Source organism: Monopterus albus, unplaced genomic scaffold (assembly GCF_001952655.1).
Source record: "Monopterus albus unplaced genomic scaffold, M_albus_1.0 scaffold456.1, whole genome shotgun sequence".
In the NCBI taxonomy this organism is placed as follows: domain Eukaryota; kingdom Metazoa; phylum Chordata; class Actinopteri; order Synbranchiformes; family Synbranchidae; genus Monopterus; species Monopterus albus.
The window spans coordinates 91,797-111,788 of NW_018128336.1; the positions used below are offsets into that span (position 1 = coordinate 91,797).

At 44.9% G+C, this 19,992-nt stretch overlaps 1 protein-coding gene across 5 annotated transcripts; it reads right to left on the reverse strand.

The window, feature by feature from the left end:
- Positions 1-6: 6 nt before the first annotated feature.
- On the reverse strand, positions 7-18,079 carry ogdhb (oxoglutarate dehydrogenase b). Of its 5 annotated transcripts, none has more exons than XM_020587404.1 (24): positions 17,933-18,078; positions 16,561-16,959; positions 14,762-14,920; positions 14,336-14,429; positions 12,548-12,592; positions 9,230-9,345; positions 8,730-8,884; positions 8,495-8,641; positions 8,328-8,418; positions 7,585-7,764; positions 7,383-7,511; positions 6,621-6,800; positions 5,530-5,682; positions 4,801-4,903; positions 4,571-4,699; positions 4,327-4,477; positions 3,822-3,949; positions 2,173-2,351; positions 1,983-2,054; positions 1,226-1,351; positions 1,063-1,135; positions 761-924; positions 480-634; positions 7-385 (listed from the first exon to the last, which is right to left on the reverse strand). In XM_020587404.1, the coding sequence occupies exons 2-24, from the start codon at positions 16,783-16,785 to the stop codon at positions 265-267; spliced, it is 3,075 nt and encodes a 1,024-aa protein (XP_020443060.1). In that variant the 5' UTR covers positions 16,786-16,959; positions 17,933-18,078; the 3' UTR covers positions 7-264. The 5 variants fall into 5 exon arrangements, with proteins under 5 accessions (XP_020443060.1, XP_020443061.1, XP_020443063.1 ...); XM_020587405.1 differs by having other exon boundaries at positions 17,876-18,078; XM_020587407.1 differs by lacking the exon at positions 1,226-1,351 and having other exon boundaries at positions 17,933-18,079.
- Positions 18,080-19,992: the final 1,913 nt, after the last annotated feature.

Below are 19,992 nucleotides of genomic sequence, written 5' to 3' on the forward strand. Positions count from 1 at the left end.
GCGGAAGCAGAGCAGGTTAGTTTTTATTTAACAAAATAAAAGCAAATAAATTACAAGTTAAAACTGTCTTACAAACTCTTTTAGTGTTTTTAGCCAGTGTTCATCAATGTGAGCACAGGGTTTCCATGGTAACTGTGTTAAAATGAGTGGTTGTGCATTTCGTTTAAAATGAAACCCGTCAACCGGACATGTAACGACTGAGTGGGGACGTTGGAGCTTGGCAGCCGATGGTGTGGGAGAGAGGAACAGGCTGCAGACGGGTTGTTAGAGTTTCCCTGCGAATGCCTCCAGATCGAAGGCGGTGTCCAGTAAACGCTGCAGCTCCATGAGGTGCGTTTGTTTGTTCCCAGTAGCTGGAGCTGCTGCAGGCTCACGACCAGCGTACCTACAGCACAAATGAGCAAACATACAAACATTCACAGCAGAGTTACCAACTGAGATCATGTCCCGTTACCTTCCTATGCACCAGCAGAGCTTACCAGATGGGCCGGCTGTTGCTGACGCTGGTATGGATGCGGGGCTTGACGTAGTAGTAGTAGCCCTGGTTCTTGTGCTCCTCCTGGCACCAAACCAGATCAGCACTTGTGTAGCGATTGGTCTCCGCCTGCACCAGATCGAAGGGGAATGGCGAGAGCTGAAAAAGAGCGAAACATCCCACCAGTGACTGGGCCCCATGAAAGCTAACACACAACAGAGGCCAGAATTACAAAGTTCACTCCATATACGTCTGAGGTTGTGTTTGCCTGCGCTTTGGCTCTACCTGTTCGATGCGGACAACAGCCACAGTGTCATCCATGCCTCTGTTCTTGCGTTCGCGGGTCAGCTCATAGAAGATCTTCCCGGTGCAGAAAATGACTCTCTTCACGTTTTCTGGGTGGAGAGCTGCAGCCCCGTTGTCTGTGATCACACGCTCAAAGTGAGTTCCTACAGGACAGGAAACACAAAGATTAAAATGACAGAATTTTTTTTTTATTGAAACAAAGTAACACATGGGAGACAAGACAACAGATACATGACATTACAAACATTGACTCTGTTGCACTTGTTCCTGTCAGGACTCACCTGGCAACATGTCATCAAAGCTGGACTTGGCCTCAGGGTGGCGCAGCAGAGACTTGGGAGTAAATACAACGAGCTAAGATATAAAGACAGCACAGGACATGTTAGGGGACTTAAACACATGAGGCTGTGTGTTGAGTCACAGCTCATGGTGTGAGTCACTGACAGGCTTCCTGAAGGGCAGCAGGATCTGTCTGCGCAGCACGTGGAAGTAGTTTGCAGGAGTGGAGCAGTTGACAATGATCCAGTTACAGTCGTACAGCTGACGCACTGCGAAGTCCCCCGACAGGTTCTGATCAAGAGTCGACAGTTAGAAGCAAGTGAGAAAACACAAATCACAGTAACAGTTATATTCTGTTGTGATTTTTCTTTTTTGGGGAGGATCCTGCAGTTCCCATAATGCTCTGGAAAATGAAAACAGTGGGTTTGGTGTTGGATTCAGTGAGTTACAGTAGCTGAGTCACATCGTTTAGCACATGTTTGTTTATGTTCTGTTAAATGTCTGAATTAGCTGTGAGCAGCTCGTGCAGCTGCAACGTGTCAGATGTTCAGACAGAAAACATAAAAATGAAATTAATGTGAGTCTTTTATCCTAAGTGGATTTATGAATGTGTCACCTGATGAATTTTGATGCAAACTGATAAATCAGTGCCCAAACTACAGTGAGTGACGTCCTCATGTTTGCAGACAAGAACCGCCTGGATTACTGTTACTGAAGCAGACTGACTCCAGTCATGAGACAAACTATAATAAAGAGTCGTGTAAGGTTTGCGCCACACCACCTCTCTGTACTGTGACAAGAAAACAATGAGAATACAGCTGCCAAAGGTGGGGTGTTGTTTGTCCTCTATCTGTCCAGAGAGAGTATGTGAATGTGTTTGTATTCACTGGCAGCTCCAGAAAACAGACCGACACAGACTCACAGGGAGAACATCTGGGTCATCGTTGCACATCTGGAGGAACCTTTCGGGACGAGCAGACGAGTGCTCTGGGCCCTGACAGAAAGAGAAACCACCAAGGTTGGACAGGTTGTGAGAATCTGTCTCTGTGCCGAAACAAAGCAGGCACAGAGGTAAAAGCAGAATGTGGCAGGTCAGGTTCCTCAGCTCCTACCATTCCCTCCATGCCGTGAGGAAGCAGCAGCACGATGCCGTTCTGCCTGACCCATTTGGCCTGACCAGAGCTGATGAACTGGTCGATGATGCACTGGGCTGTGTTGTGAAAGTCTCCGAACTGGGCCTCCCACAGAACCAGTGCGTTGGGACTGGCCATGGCAAAGCCCAGCTCGAAACCTGCACAGAGAAGAGAAGGTGCAAACAGAGCAGCCTCAGTGACATGGGCAACATTCCTGAAGGAAACACGTGTCCTTCGCTGCTGTAGTGAAGGCTCCGTGCTGAGACACCTCAGCGGATCTGTCAGCCTGTTGACTGTGAACAGATTCATATCAAGGTAACGAGCGCAGTTCGTTGCTGTCTCTGTCCTCTGGAGTTCTGACTCTGTCTTTCTGGGAAACACAGTCAGTACTTTTAGTTTCCTCCTATGGCATCAGTCCACACCTTCGCCTCAATGTGGGAGCCTCCTCATTCATATCTGAACAACTCCTGGATGGATGTCCATGACATTTTGTACATATATTCATGTTCCCCTTAGGATGGATCCTAATTACTTTGGTGACCCCTGACCTTCATCATCAGGGCTGTGTTTAATGCAACAGATTGTCTAGACCTTATTTAACTATGGACATTTATAGGAGAGGGGTAAAATAAGATACATGTGTTTAGCCTTAAGATGGACGGGTCAGAGGTCACGTGTCATATGTTTGTGTGTTTCACCAGGGTTAGTCTGCAGGTTCTGAGGACACACGGTGTTGTGTCTGCTACTTTAGCCTCGGTTCACCCTCAACTATATTTCTTCAGCATATGTAACCGGGCAGAATCCAGTGTTCATATCGTGGTTTGGGAAACAGGAAATGACTTTTATGACGCACCCCTCCTCAACAGGTCAGAGCTCGACTGTCTTTTTTGTTAAGTGGGTTCATTTTTAGCTTTGGTCAGTGTTAATTTTGGCGCCTTCGTGTGATTTAGATCATGTCTTTACATGTCTTTAGTCACTTTTAATGTTTTTTTTTAATCTTCAAAACATTTTGAGACTCTAGCTGTCACCATCTTTGTGGTGTACAGTTGCCATGGTTACAGGTGTTTATGCTGTTTCAGTCCAATTTGGGCTAAAGCCCTGTTCACTGGATTCAGCCCAAGAGGAGAAGCTAAACCATGGGAGAACCTTAACACGGTGAGGTTTGTTCAGCCGACATCTAGAGGCAGATTCACGTGGTTCACCGCTCACATTCATCTAGAGCTGACTGACTCCACAGCGCTTCCTGTTCCATGATCTGACCTGCTCATAAATGTCAGCTGCATGTTCCTCATTTGTCTCAGATATTTTAGTGTAGATGAATTTGTTCCATACACGCCAGGAGACAGAGACAGGGCGTTACTGAATGTAAGATGCTTCGTATTAACAGTCATGTAACAGATCACGAGCTAAATCAACTGTTGACCAGAAGAGTTTTGGTTTTACTGATCAGGAGCTGCAGTCTGTGACTCCACAGATGGTGCAGGTCACGGACTAAGACTTTGCATTAGGACAGATATTACTTCATGTCCACTCATCATGTCCAGATACACTGCACTACAGCCGACTTGATTTTGGTTGTGGATGGTTCAAGCATTTGAACCCTTGAGACGAGTTTGTGTGGTGCTCACCTAGAACTCCATATTCAAACAGAGAGCTGTTGCAGACGGTGTAGGGAGCTTGATCAGGGGAGATGTAGTTCATTGGGATGCAGGTCCTCTTATCAGCATTCTGGTCGTGCAGAACATGGTGTCGATGACTGTGGAAAGAAATGACAGACATCATACAGAGTGAGAAACACAGGCTGCAGAACAAACCAGGAGGAGCAGGATGGCGTGTCTGTTTGCTGAGGGTAATGATGCCATTTGTCACCCTCGTCTTTCTGTGGCTGAGAGGAGTAATGCAGCTTTCTAGATAAAAAGCTGACAGTATGTATAAAAAGGTCAAAGGTGAGCTGGAGTAAACATTGACAAGAGTTTTTTTTACTTGAATATCTTCAGGAGTAAATCACCACTTTTTCAAAAAGCCTGTGACACATCTCAAAAACACACAAGGAGAAATGTAAACCTGGTATGTGACTTCACACGTCTCACTTCCTCCCATAAAGGCTGAATACATGGCCAAACCGGTGTATACCTGAACGTGCCCCTCTCCACATCCTGTCCACTGAGGCGCACATGGATCCCCTCTTTGAGCAGAGAGCCAAAGGCCATGTACTCCCCCAGAGCCCAGTCGCACATCCGCTGGCTCACCATGTTCGCTCGGCCCTTCAGGATGCGGCTCAAACCTGAAACAGGAAACCACAGCAGAAACAAAGATTTCAGAGAAACTGACAGCGTGTTGACGAGTCTTCATCGGGCAGGACGGGAGTGGAAAGCACCTCCGTGTATGGTGAAGTCGTCCACTGGGACAGAGGCGGCGATGTTTCCGATGTGGCAGAGCTCTTCTTCGCTGATGCCAGTGGGAGGGCAGCTCATACTTTTAGGCTGACCCTCCACAGTGAAGAAACCTACCGACACAAAGACCTTACAGTTCCATGGCTGCAGTGTCCAGACAATGTACTGTATCATCATGTATTAAACACAGAAAAGTTAAAACAACGCCTCTTACCAGGCCAGGGCGAGTCTAGCCAGTGTTTGATGTGAAGGATCTTCTCATCTTTGGAGCGAGTGTAAGCTTCCTCACAGATTTTGTCATAACTCGCTACCTCCTCCTTAAAAAGATGATGGCACAAGGAAACAGCAGCATGTTGTCTTTGTCTTTACTGCTGTGTGACTCTGGGAGCAGGCACTCTGCAGTTTTCCACCTCTGCACTTCTCCTTTGCATTCATTACACTCATTTAACCGACTTCCTCAGCTCTTCTACACAGTGAAAGTGTTGAGCTGTGGCTTCGTTCTGAACAGGGAGCGTTTGTCTCCCACACAGGACCTAATGCCTCACTCTCCTTGTTAACAGGATTAACCCGTGTTGTCTTGTCTTCAGACTAGTTTAACTTGTTTCCTCTTTCTTAATCATGAAGCTCCTCGGTCACTACAACTAGCTCAGAAATGTAGCGATCAACATATTCTGACATTATGTCACAGTGAAACCTTTTTCCTTGATCAGTTCTCAGAATTGAATAATGGTTTTTCCTTTTGGTCTCAAGGTAAATGCAACAGAGGCTTTTCTGTGGTGCCAAAAATACAGAGTTTCTCTGTTTAAAACCTCACATGGAGGTCAGATTCCAATTTCTAACATAATGAATCCAAACCGAGAGATGTGGATTTCACAAATGACTGTTAAATCTTTTGCCACAGCGTGCCTGTTTCAGTAACCTACAGGTGTGCTGGTTGCTTTACCTCGTACTCCTGAGCTGTGACGACTCCCTCGGCAATCAGTTTTTCAGCAAACTTCTGCAGGACCTTCTTCTGTTTCTGGACCCGCTTGTACATCAGTGGCTGGGTGAACATGGGCTCATCCATCTCATTATGGCCGTTACGTCTGTAACACACCTGAGTGTGGAGAGGCAAAAGTTCAGGGATGCTTTCCTGAGGACAGAAACATATGGAAGCATAGTCACATATGCTCAGCTTGCGAGACCTGTCAGGCCTTTGTAGCACTGTATTTAATTTCTGCAGCTCATCTAGGAAGCTGCACCTCACACACCGCTCAGTATTTTATATTATCAATGTCTCAAACAACTAAGTGTAATGTGAATGTGGTCGTCCTCGGTGGTGACTCCTTCAAATTCAGATGTACAGTGCTTGAGCTCTTTCAGCTCACGCTTTGGGGTTTCCAGTGCGTAACTTTACTTTCTTCCTTCAGTCTCACAACTTTGTTTTTACTCATAGCAGGAAGTAGCTGTAAAAGCTCTAAACCGCCACTGTCCACTAGCTACTCAGCAGCAGAGACCAGCTGAGGAGCACAGTGGAGCATTTAGCAGCTCCAAAGCCAGAGGTTTCCCTCAGGAGGTGGTGGAGACCAAACCCAGAGCGAACAGAGAGGGAGCACTGGGCTGAGGTTTATAACAGGGACACAGACACATGAAGGGTCATGCTGCTCTTGATCTGCTGGAGGTATAGACAGACAGCCGCTCGCTAACATGTTCTCTATGTGAACTATATAAAGTGATAACACGTCAAAGATGTGTTCACAGCTTGTGCTGCCCTCAAGCGGCCAAACATGCATCTATGAGCTTTGCTGCGCATCGGTGCTCATAAAGATATAATAATCCAGGGCTTCACCATTTCATTTTCTTGTCTTTGATCCAGGTTAAAAATTCCATGATAACCTTGAGATTTCATGACCACAAACCCATGGCTACATGCAACATAATCTTCAACTGGACAAAGTGCAGTTAGTCACATTTCTTCTAGACCAGAGTATAAGTCAGACAAATGACAACAAACATAAAATGCATGATTTCATGGACCGTCTTCTATGTACTGACCATGTCTACAACCACATCTTTATGGAAAGTGCTTCTCCACTCGGCTGCTACGTCACACACGTACATCACGGCCTCTGGGTCGTCTGCGTTGACGTGAAAGATGGGAGCGTTGACGACCCGTGCTACATCCGTAGGGTACGGAGATGACCGAGCCATCCTGGCGTCTGTGGTGAAGCCAATCTGTGTGGGCAAGAGAATCAGTGAAGGAAATAAAGTGTTTCAATGTTTTCACTTTTCACTTCTTAACAAAGAATCTGATGCAACTTAACAACTAGACTCATAGGCAGTGTTACTGCAGTAATTCTGACACAGGACTGAAGCTGCTTCCTGGGTCCATCATGTGGGTTGTATGGAAAAAAATGACTCTTCTAGTGTCAGACTGGGCTTTCAAAGCAATCCACGCTAAAGTGGGGACATTATGATTTAGCATGCATTCAGTTAACAACATATACTGGTTTTATTTTCAGTTTGTTTAACATAGGTAAAGCCTTTGGCCTCAAAATCAACAGGTTTAGTAGAATTAGCACCATGCAACGTGGCTGTTGACTGTGCTAACTGTAAAACATTATTATAAGAAACAGTCCAAGGGTTGAGAAACACAGAGTGAGACACCTCTAACTGCAGTGCTCATGCTACTTCTTAACATTTGATTGTTCATCCTGCTGCACTTCAGTCTGGCTGAAGTCAGACTGCGAGTACCAGCTGAAACACATCTAGGCATAACAAGATGCCAACAGCCTGTCAGAGCCGAACAGCACGTACCTGGTTGTTCACTACCACGTGTATGGTGCCGTGTGTGGTGTAGGACGGCAGCTCAGACAGGTGGAAGGTCTCGTACACGATACCCTGACCTGCAAATGCGGCGTCGCCGTGAAGCAGAATGGACATCACCTGGAAAAGCATCCCTCAGGTTACACAACCACAGGTGCTCCATATATTCTTGTACACAGCTAGAGCAGCGTACCCTCTTGCCCTCAGTGTCTCCACAGTGGAACTGCTCAGCCTTGGTCTTCCCCTGCACCACCGGGTCCACTGCTTCCAGGTGGGACGGGTTCGCCATGAGTGACATGGCGATGTACCTGTTACTGACCCGGTTCATCCTCTTGTGATACATTCCCAGGTGATATCTGACATCACCAGAGCCCTGAGGACAGAAGGCAAGAAAGGAGTATTTAAAAATAAAACCTGAATATTTTGAACAAAACAATCGTGAACGTTCAGGCAAAGAAAATCATTAGTTCACAGATTAGTTGTTTGACAGCAACTCATCCTCTAAGCCGTTTTACTTATAAGCACATTTCAAACTTGACCAAAGTGCCGGACATCATCAGGAGAAATGGGTAAAATAATTTATCAATAATTGATCTTATCGGACAAACAAGCAGGTGAACGAGCTCATCTCCACAAAGATAAAGGTAAATAAATCTAAAAACATTTATAAAGCTCAGTAATTTAAACAATACCTAGTTTAATAAGAATTACTTCCTTCACTTTGTTTTTCTATGGATCAAATCAGATAAGAGGTTTCTAGTCTTTGTTTAATCAAAGATAGTGAAGAACTAGTTTTTTAGGATGTCACCGTGATGACATTTTACCTTGGTTTCTGACAGTTCACACACAAAATCACCACTGATTTATCAAAAAAAAAACAGCTATAATGAAACCCCCCCTTCCTAAACATCTGGTCTCTGCGGGTGCTGTTCAAACCTCGTTTGCAGCCTCTAGTTTAGAGTCAAACTGGCAGAAGATCTGGTCCAGCTCCTTGCGGATCACGTTGGCCAACACGTTCAGCCTGCCTCTGAAGAAGGAGAAAGCCAGGGGTCAGGACAAAGCGTCCAGACACAGGCTGCTCCAGTGCAGGGTGAACAGTGTACCTGTGAGGCATCCCCATGATCACGCTCTCCACTCCGCTCTGACTGGACTTGTCAATGATGGTCTTGAGGGCCGGGATGAGCGATTCACAGCCTTCCAGACCAAAACGTTTCTCTGATGACCACTTCTTCTGCAGAAACTCCTCAAACCTGTGAACAGGTGGCGGCGCTGTTGCGTCACACTGTGGCTCAGACATTGATGTGGGTAGAGCTGAGGAATGCAAACCAACAGACAGACCTGGTGGATCGGATCACTCTGCCCAACAGGGTCCTCTTCTCCTCCAGGCTGAACTGCATAACTCCTGGAGTCTCAAACTTCTGTCTGATCCACTGGCACTGCTCCACGTCGTTGATGAACATGAACTCTACTCCAATGTGCTGACAGTAGGCCATCTGAAGGAGAGAGGGACAGGGTCGGTGTGAGTGTGTAGGCCTGAAAGGTCAAACAGAGGGTTCATTGGGTCTAATCTGCTAAACTGAGAAGCTGCATTCAATGTTTAGCAGCAGCAACATTTAAACTGCTGTCATTAACATCCCCACTCCGACTGTGTGAGAACTGACTTTATAGCCTCACTCGATGTTGTATTTCCACCTTTATACTGCCACCCAGCTCTGCATAAAGCCCGACATCCTCCTTAAAGCTCGAGAGGACAGAGTCATCATTCAGTGATGACTAGCTGAGTCAGTGTTAACCTGAACATGATTTATTTATTCTAATTTAATTCTGAAGTGTTTTACCTCGAGCCGGTGGATGATCTCCCTGAGCGACAGAGCACTCTCGCTGCCACCAATGAAGGTGGTGGTGGGAAGTCGAAATACCTTGTCCAAGTCTGACTCTGCCAACCCGGAGAGACCTGTTGTAAACACAGGGACGTGCACACCGGGCCAGTGAGGGGTTGGGAGGGTGGAACAGAAACAATACAGACACATAACCATTATCAGGAAAATAGGAAAATAAAGGAAGGGTTATGGAAGCACCACTAAATTCAAGATATCTGGGGATCTGCTCGCTGTTTGAACTCCCTCTGCCTGCAGATTCCACTCGGTGACCCGTGTCACTGCTGACAGGAGGGGACACATCAGATTATAGGCATTGGAGCTTCAGTCCCTAGTCATTTTATTTGATAAGCCTTAAAGCAATAGTGCTGCAGCTGAGCTTTCATTACTGGCCACTCTGATTAAGTGATTAGTCTGAACAATGTCAAAACAGTGGTGTAAAATGCTCAGCGCCATCTCCCACAGCTTGCAGTGAGGTCCTTGCATTGCCTGGTTTAAGTGCAGACCCTATTTACTATCACAAATGACAAAGAACAGCTGGAACTTTTCTTTTGATCAACTAATCCAATGATTTTACACCCAAAGATCAGTTTATTCATGTCCTGGTTTCCATGTGAACTCCCGAGTGTTTGTGATATGAGTCAAAGCTGCTGGATTCTCCATAACGTAATTTGAAAACACCTTTCATTATTAGTGAATGACTGATTTCAGAGACTGATGAACACTCCTCAGTACGAGCAAAATGACCTTTGGGTTTAAAATCGGCTCCTTTCTACTTTAAGGAACATTATGAATTTGGTCTATTTATATCCATTCATTTCTCATCAGAGCAACTTGCTCAAGGCCACTGAATCAAAGTGAACCAAGTACATTCTGAAAATGGTTTGTCATCAGGAGCCTGAGGCTCTGGAAGAACCTGATAAATGAGATGAAGCATGTACAGTTTCAACCTGTGCTCTTTGTTTTGTCTTGTATTACATTTGCCTCAATTCTCCTTTTAGACTTTGCCTTTTTGTTGATGTTATGATATATGCTAACTTTTAATTCATCTTACTGTGTGTGTCATTAAATACTACTAAGATCATCTGGTGATTTTATTTTATTTTACTGGCCTGTAGTTTTTAAATTATTAGGAAATGGCCTTTCCTTTCCTGGAAACAACAAGAACTTTGGCACCAATGACAGACAAAACAAACTCAGCTCTGCTGTTTCATTCAGTTCAGGTTGAGTTTATGAGCAGTTCGCACACCCAGAGGGATTTCCCTGAACAAACTGCTTAAACATTAATCTTCACATATGCTAAACTGTAGAAAAATATTTTTAGAGGTTCAGCTGCCAGCAGTGCACCATTTAGACACTTCTCTTTCTTTCTTATAACGAATGCCAAATTACAGGGTTCTTTCCAGGAAATTACTGGTAATTAGTTAGGAAATTACAAACCTGTGAAATAACGTATTACCCAAAGCTTCTACCTATATTTTAAAACCTGCATCAGACGGTAGGGCTGGAACTAGTGATCATCATCAGTTTCCAGAGTAACTGATTATTGGCCTATGAAATGTCGGTGAAAGCGGCTGTAGGATTCCTTACACTGCGTTGAGTGGTTCTGCCTGACAAACAGACTAATGAGTTGAGCTCTGACATGTTCAAACAAACCAATGTTTGACTGTTTTACCATAAAAATGACAGCTAATTGATTATTGTAATAACGGACTATTCAATTATTTGTTTCAGCTCTAAAGGAGGACAAAAGTACATTTAAGTGATTTGGAAATGAGTTCTGTTTTTTTGTAAAGAGATTTTTGAAAAACAAAAAAAGGGACACAAATCTCTAAAACATGCTACCACATCATTACTGGTCATCTTCCTGACTTTCATTGGCTTTGGGAGTTGTGTCAGAGAACCCACAGAAAGCAAACAGCAAACACAAGAACGGACTGATGGGTTAGATTTGCTGGTCAAACATCACGTCCACGCTCGGAGCCACTGTTTAGCCGAAGCATGTGATGCCCTGGTTGCACCAAACGCAGCTAAGAGATTATGGAGCAGAGGACTGAAAGGGGAAGGGCTGCGTCTGGTTGTACATCTCTGTCAGCACATTAGTGCAGGGCGCTGTGCTGAGGACACAGGGTCTGAACTCCAACACACCAGTCAGCACTCACGTGTGTTATGTAAGGCATCTTCAGACTGAACACCCCGTACGTACAGACACACAACTTGTTCTCCCTGATGGTTCAAGGAGAAGAGGCTGAATGTTCCAACACAGTAATCAAGCAGCGTCTCTGCCTGCAATCTAATCACGCTGCCATTTTAATGAAGCCAGCACAGATAAGCCTGCAGAAGTCCCGTTTAACCCCATCAGCTAAAGAGCAAAGGTTAGCAGGAGCGTGCACACGCACCAGGTCATTCACTGGAAGCTCAGGCACCACTTTCTGACACAAGGGTCTTTACACTATAGCTGTATGAATGACTTTATTAATGGCTAATCAATACAGCTTTAGAGAACAGTTACAGTCCGTTAACATGAACAGTTTCTGGGTTGCCAGATTGTGGAAAATGACACTTTGTCTGTTTAATTAATCAGCAAGACCTCGGCACCAAACTCTCAAGCACAAATTATCTAGAAAAGAGCTGCAGGTACACACGTACAGAGCATTAACATGAACCGCTGATGTTAGAACTGAATGAATGAGCACAAATTATCTAGAAAAGAGCTGGAGGTACACACGTACAGAGCATTAACGTGAACCGCTGATGTTAGAACTGAATGAACCATAAAGGATTCAGCAGTCCACAGTCTGCAGCTGTACATGCTAATAAGCAGTTTAGAAATGGACAATGGGTGGTTAAATGGTCCACACGAGAGGTCTCCCTGTTAGAGCTAAAAGGACAAAGTGTCAAGCTGGAGGAGGACAGTCTGGCAACCTTATTATTATTCTGTAAATCTACAAATCACTAGCAAATGATGTATAACCCATTAATAGAGCCATTAATTACAGCTTGTAGGTCCCTTTTTCACATTTATGCAGGATTTATCATCAGAAATTGTGTCAGCGCTGCCACACAGAGGACACCAGGGACAACCCAAACACTGTAACCTAGTTAAAAAGGGTTAGAGTTAATGATAAAGCACAGGGACTTGACCAGGGACACCACAGACCGAAAGCAGCCTATTAGAGCTTTAACATCAATGAGCAGTACACCACTGGATGTAGGCCAAAGCATCCCATAAGATCCAGCTGCAAGAGCAAAGAGCGAGGCTTCGGGGTCACGTCCTACCTCCAGCAGCCAGGCCACGCACACGTTCTTTATACCGAGAGAACTCTGGAGACATGGAAACACACAGACACACACTCTAGTTTAGGAATGGCACAGGGCTTCTGAGTGGACCCCGACACCTGCCTACAGCTCAGGACAATCAGCTGTTTTCAACCTTCTCATCAGGCACAATGGCGGTTTGCTGCAGGGTGCACACTTCACAACCTGCTCCAACTCTCTGCACCAATAAAGACAATAATAATTATGCTCATTACAAACTACACTTGTTAATTACATCCCAGTGTTTGAACTGAGGTATAAAAAGTGGTGGGTTAGCAAATCTTCTTCAGGGAAATGTCTTAAAACAACAAAATACATGTGACTTAATGCACAAATCAAGGTGTTCACAAATAATAAACAGGTCAAACACAACTGAGTTACAAATAAAACAATACTGCACTGATTTCTAATACAAGTCTATAAACTTTACAAAGAGAATTTACTGTACCTAATGGGTCCAATCACCAGTTAATTAACACATAAAAAGGACCAGTTAGGTTGGAAAACACCCGTTTGGCTGCTGTGTGTCCTTCTCTAGGTCAGTTCTCTGACGCAACATGCGGGCTTCTCAGAAAGTCAATAACCCTGTTTATTAAGGATGTACTAGTTCTACTGTTACAGTCTGTGGTTATTAACATTAGTAAATCATTAACTAAACATTCTTCCATTACAATTGTCTATGAAGTTTAATAACTGGCCTATCAGGAGGGCACAGCAGAGGTCACACCAGCCACGGTTACTGAAAACAACCTGCGCATGTGCAGGACCTTCAAAAGCAAACAAAAGTCTGCAGGTGGTTCTGCTGATATTCTAGTTCATATGGATACAGCTGGTCAAGGAGTCCTTCTGAATCATCAATTACTGCACCGACAGTAAATTAGAGGAGGAGGATACAAAGCAGCCAGAGAGACTTGTTCACTCCTGACTCTGGAAACAGCAGCAGACACAACAGGCTCGTCTTTGCGTTTCCTGAATACATGCTGTGCACACACAGCTCCATGACAGCTAGCCAAACGTGATGTGCTCCTGAACAGCTACAACATGCACCTTGAGATTTGACTGTTTTCACAGTTATTTTTAATATTCATTTATTTTTTAAGCATATCTTACTGGAAAGTGGTGCAGAGTAAATAGTGAAAAATGGAACAAATTAATCTGTAACATGCACAATGTTATCATTCTGACCATTGCATTCATTTATACATTTGTTTTTTATGAGCACATTCACTACACAACAGGTTGGTAAACTGTAGTAGGAGAGGTGCTGACAAAATGAGAGCAAAGTGGAAATGTATACAAAAGTCCTCGCTCGCTGCGTCCTGCTCTCCTGACCCGGTCCAGGTTGGGTGATGATGTCAGAGGGTCCGGGCTTCAGTTCAGCAGCCATGATGCCCAGAGGGTCCAGCTGAGCCACGTGGTGACCCCAGACCTACAGCATGCTCCATGCAACACGGGGATAAGGGCGGGCCAGTGAAAACGAACACAAGAGGTGGGAGGCCACGGTGGAGGGGAGATCACTCAGCCATGTGGGAATTCATGGGTGAGTCACATGAAAACAAAACTAAACAAGGTGTAAAAACCGGAAGATAGAAAGAAAAAGGTGAGGGAGGGGACAGTTGTGTGTGTCCAGGAATAAAAATGAAGCAAACCAAAGTACACAGAGACAAAATGGGTCCAGGATCAGAGAATGACAGGAAGAGGGAAGGACAGAGAGGACATCATTAGCAAACAGCAGGTGTATGTTCTCACCGACGTTCTGGAAACCAACGGTACACGGGGCACTGCCAGAGTCCACACAGCTGATGTCCAGCGGGTCCAGCTTGGCTATGTGGTGCCCTCGTACCTGCACACAGTGCAGCAGAGCGCAGTGCGTAACAGCCCATTTCAGCAGCACTGTGTCGCTACAAGATTTCCTAATGTATGTGCACACATTAGCACAGACCTAGACGCAGATATGGGTCAGAGGTTGTAAACAAGCTCCTGTCTGAGCCCAATGCATTATATCATCCATCTTTACTGAGCTAATCTTTTGAAAATGAAACTGTCAGTCTGCAGTTTATTCTCATTTTACTGGGCAGTATTTGTAGTGATCGCAGAGGGCCGTCATGCAGTCGTACAACATTTCTAACATAGTCACTACATGCCACACAGAGCACAGGTGTACGTGTAGTTTACCTGGTATGCTCGTATCAGTGACTGCACTGCTAGATGATCCTCCACCAGCCTCTCCACATCGGGCTGAGCCCGCACCAATGCCTGGACACCGGCCAGTCCCTGAGAAGTCCCCAGGTAGGCTGCACCAGGCAAAGCGTTACGGAAAAATTTATCCCAGGACTGCGGGAAGATGAAACGAGACAAGTCACTCAACATGTTAACAAAGGGTAAAATGCTTCACTTTGTCAGTGACAGCAAACACGAGGTGTGATGTTTAACAGGTCACTGCTGTAGTTTCGCCTGTTAGCGTGGTAAAATGTTCCAATCAGCGCTACAGCCAGGGATGGTGGGAACGTCTCCCTTACTTTAAACCAAAGTAAAGCTGCAGAAAATCGACAAATCAGTCGACAGAAGATTAATCTGCTACACGGCTTATAATCGAATTATATCTGTGCAGTTTTTTAAAGCAAAAATGACAAATATCTGATGATTTTAGCTTCTTTACTTTGAGGATTTGGACCAAAGCAGTTCAAAAAATATCTGAGACAGTCTCAATACAACAAGAATGAATATACCCTCACTTGTCAGTTTATTAGGAACACCTGACTCAGACTGAGTCAGTACTTCATGAAGGTGATCATGTTCAGTTCAGACAGTTTCACAGTGTTGATTCACCTGTGTGATCACTGTGGAGTTTCTGCTGCTGTGACCTCATTGACATAAACACACGAACCGACACAAGTCACCAGCATCAGCAGAGGGAGACTGAGCAGCAGACGCTGACGTTACCCCATTGACTGAGAGGCAGGCACTGACACAGGAGTGCGGTGGTGCAGCTGCAGTCAGCGCTCAGAAATGCCAACAGAGGCAAAATGTAGGTGCTGCAGTAAATGAGGCATTTAACTGCAGCAGCTGCAGGATGGGGACGAACTTCAGCGCATCATACACCACCACAGCACGCCTGAAGCCCAGAGTGTTCAGGGTGGACAAAATAAACACAGAGCAGAACACGGGACGCTAAGCAGAACTGTGGACAACTGGGTCGTCTGGATCCGACCACAGCCAGGTACAGAAACTTCATACAGGTTGAAAAGGCAAAGAAAGAACGAGCATTGTTTATAATACAAACTCTTGATGAGCACGCTCAGTGACCTCTGCCCTAGAGGAACGAGTCGCCAGAGACTGTGAAAGTCATTATAAATCTGTTTAGCTGTTTGAACGTAATGAAGGAAGCTTACGTTTGTATATACACACAAAATCAGCACCAGTGTCAGCTGTTAAAAGTCATAAAACCATACGAAAGACAGACAGTCGTATTAGTGTGTCCACTTTGGCATCAACATCACCACCAAACCTTCCATCTTTTGCATCCAATGTGTATTTGAAACTTTTAATAACACGTCTGCAGTGTGAGCACCTATGTTTAGCCACTGAGTGATGTGCTGACGAAGTGTAAAGCTCTAGATACGCTGGGCAGCTCCTACTCTGCCTTTCTAGTCATTTGGAAGACTTAGTTTTAATGCTGGCCCTAATCAAGTCAGAAGAGCCGTTTAATGTCTCGAGACAAGAATGAGGTCATTTATCACGTCAGTAATCCCCTGACTGTGGCTGATTATAGGTGAAACCCTGAATTCACTTCTTACTCTACGTCCTGCTCTGGTGTTCTGCTATTCAAACATGCAGAGTGACGATAGTTGTGTATTTGTAGAACCTTTACCCCACTAAATGTTCTAGACCCTTCATGAAGAAGGTGAGAGGGTACTCGCTGTCCCTGAAGGCAAATTTGTAAGTAACACAGACAAACATGAGGGCGTAAGTACCTCGTGCACATTCCTGGGATTCTCCAGCCATGTGTAGTACATCTCCTCCATGTAGTTCGAGCTGGTGCCATTGAGAAGGGGCTCAGCTGCCACAGATGCTTTCAGGTGCCTCGTGCATTGAAACGTCCTTACGCCCCCTTCGAGCGCCAGCAGCCTGGGCCGTGACAGGCTCTGTGCAGCCATTAAAGGCCAAAGCCTTGCAACTGTAGTCCTTAAGTGGTGCATGGCTGCAGATCAGCCACAGCTCCTCTTCCCCTTCCTGGAGGAAGAATTCAGCAGCACTGTCCTGGACAAGGAGGCCCTCCAGGATGCTCAGCCACTGGCCCTGTGACTTCTCCTGCCTGGATGAACCGGTGAGGCTGGCTCCTCCACAGCTCCTGCTGACTGGCCCCCGGGTCCCTGAGGGCAAACATGAGGAATGCTCATCACTGGTTTGGTTTTGGTCTTCTCGTGGGATTTGGTGACAAAGGAAACTTGAGAATATCACCTTGCTTATCCATGAAGGATGAGAACTTACATCCTCAGTGCTTTATCTTTATCTTAGTTCTCAGTACAGTACAGTAGGTACCATACACCCTGACCACCAGCGGGGAGTGTCCCCATCATAACCATAAAATCTGGGCACAGCACAACCCAAACCGAACACAACCTCCTCGACGCACACACACAGTTGTTTCCATCACTTAAAGGGACATTCATTTATTTATGTTAACTCCCTGGAGACTAACCTTAAAAACATTAACTCAGGGATAGATAACTAAATGAACCAACCCAGAGGTCCATGAGCCCACGGTATCAGGTGGTGACACACAAAATGTTTTAACATCTAATAACCAGTGCTGCAGTGGTTTGCAGTGTCGTAGGTTACTGGAGGAAATTCTGTTTTCTTAAAAACTGCTGAAAAGATGATTAATGAGAGATATTCTGTAAGAGACTGCATTACTGAGCCTGGGTTTGCCCTGTCGCCATATATCAAGAAGGTTCCGGGTTCGAGCCCCCGGACGACCCGGGGCCTTCTCTGCATGTTCTCCCTTGGGGGTCCCCTTGTATGACTGTGCCCCAGGGCCCCCTGTCTCACGATCCGTCCGTGCTGCAGCCACTTTATGTCTAATAAACCCTAACCCAACCTCTAGCCTGACTTTTGACCTTAAAACCAGTTCCGGCCGTTTGCACCTGTTGGTTCCCACTATCACGGGCTCATCTGTGCGCACACAACTTCAGGAGTTCACGTCCCCCGACGCACAAGCTGCTCAAGCGCACGAAAGGTTTTGTAAGAAGCGCCTTGTCCCGTGCGGGACTCCCACGCCGTATTTACCCAGGTGAGGTGGAGCTCCTCCTCCTCCCTCCGCTAACTTTCTGTCTTCCCACTCACCTTTTGCGCAGACCGGCTGCTGTTCTCAGCTGCCTCCCGTGTTATGAGGACCGAGCTCAGCGTTGTGCCCGGGATGCTGTGCGCGTGCACCGGATCCAGCTGGGGGGCTGAGCGAGTCGCGCGCTCTGGCACCGTCTAATCAGTCTAGTGCTGATGTGCGTCCTGCGTCATGGACACGCCGCGGTGACGTCAGCGCACCAACAAAATAAACAAAACTGAACAAGCTGTGGTCAGAAGATGTGACATTATCACGAGAGTTGGACGTGATAATAAATATGTGTTACATTATGAATTTGATCATTTTAATAGGAAGATTTCACAAAGCTACGTCTTTTCCAAAGTGAAACTTTTATTTTGGGCGAACTTATTTTGTACATTAGTGCTGAAGAATTATGACAAACAAACAAACAATGTATACGTATCAGGATTAAATATTTTCTGTGGAAAAGGTGCTAAATATTACTTCATTTTATTCATAAAATGATGCTTTGCCTTGCTTTTTATTTAAAGATATTAATTTAAACAAATCTATAAAACATGGAGTGAAAAAGTAAAACAGTCCAGTTTGTCCAAATACAGTCATGTGTTTTCATTTAAACAGTTCCTCATCAACATGCCTACAGTTTAATCAGGTTGTACAAATAATTCTTAAACAAGTTCACCATCCTCTGTGGAAATGTTCTGTTTGAGCTGTTAGTAAAGTGGGACACTGGCTTTAACGTCACACTTTTCATGCATGTGAGCAAACAATGCACATATTGACTCAAGTGTCTCTTCATTGGCTGTAATCTAAATATCTCACAATAACCAAATACTAATTAATGGAAGAAGGCTTTACTAAAGGATCAGAGTACTTCTTATTAATTCATGGAAGAAGGGTGAGTTAAGGGGACGATGACTGAGACTTTACTAAAGGATCAGAGTACTTCTTCCACCACTGGACAGGAATCACTTTTCACACGGTCTAGATGAGGTGTTGATTAACTTGGCCTTTACATAATCAGCTTCGGACAAAGGTTGACATTTACTGCAGTGCATCTGGTACTGGACATACAGTAGCTGTCAAGTGGAGAAAAGTTAGTTCCTTCTTAAATATAACTTAAGTCAAAGTAAAAAGGGACATCTCTGACCCCTCCAACTGTCCCTGAGCTGGTCCAGCTGTTGTCTCTTCACCCAGGTTAGTAAATACTTCAGCCTGACTACATTATTAGTGACAGTAAAGAACTAGTGAAGCTGTTGCTCAGATTAAAGCACAAAAACAAATAAGACTCAGTCTGTTCCTCTGTGAGCTGAGATAAGAGATAGGAGTTTAATATGCTCTCTGCATTGTCAGTTTATTGGTTCACACACTGATTACATCTGATCACATTTCTAATATTGATAAGACTTGCACACCAGAGGCATCATCATCATCAGTATAGGTAAAATAAAAAAGAGCAGCATTCTGTTACTGTTCTTCACTCGTCATCTCTCCATCCACCTGGACTGAGGAAGAATAATCCAAACTACCATTAGCTCTGTTTTGGTTCTAAATGATGAAACTGATTGATCTTTGATTGGGGTTTTGTCTTTACTACAGTAAAGAGCTGTTTTAAAATCTAATCTGGAACAACAGTTTCTTTAAAAAAGGTCAATTCTGTCATGAGCCCCACCAGTCTCCTCCTCATAGCCCCACACTTTTATATGAACACAAAAATAGCTGATGCACTTAACAAAGCCCAGGAGACAGAGGCAATAGATCACAGCTCACTAGCAGTTCAGTCCAAGACAAAAAAACACAATCACACCCAGTTATCAATGTATTAACTTGAGACCTCATGCAATTAAATACCATCTACAGCATAACTGTAGTTAAGTCACCACGATGAAACTGTAAATTTACATAAACAGCGGGATATATACTAATCTCGACCTTTGTCATAATTTCAGTAGTTAACTTGCAAAGTTCAGAGCACAGAGAATCGATTAGGAACAACGGTAATACCTTAGCATGCTGCATGGTCTCACAGAGAGCGGCTCAGAGGGGCGGGGGTGAGGTCACTACACTCCGGAGAACGAGG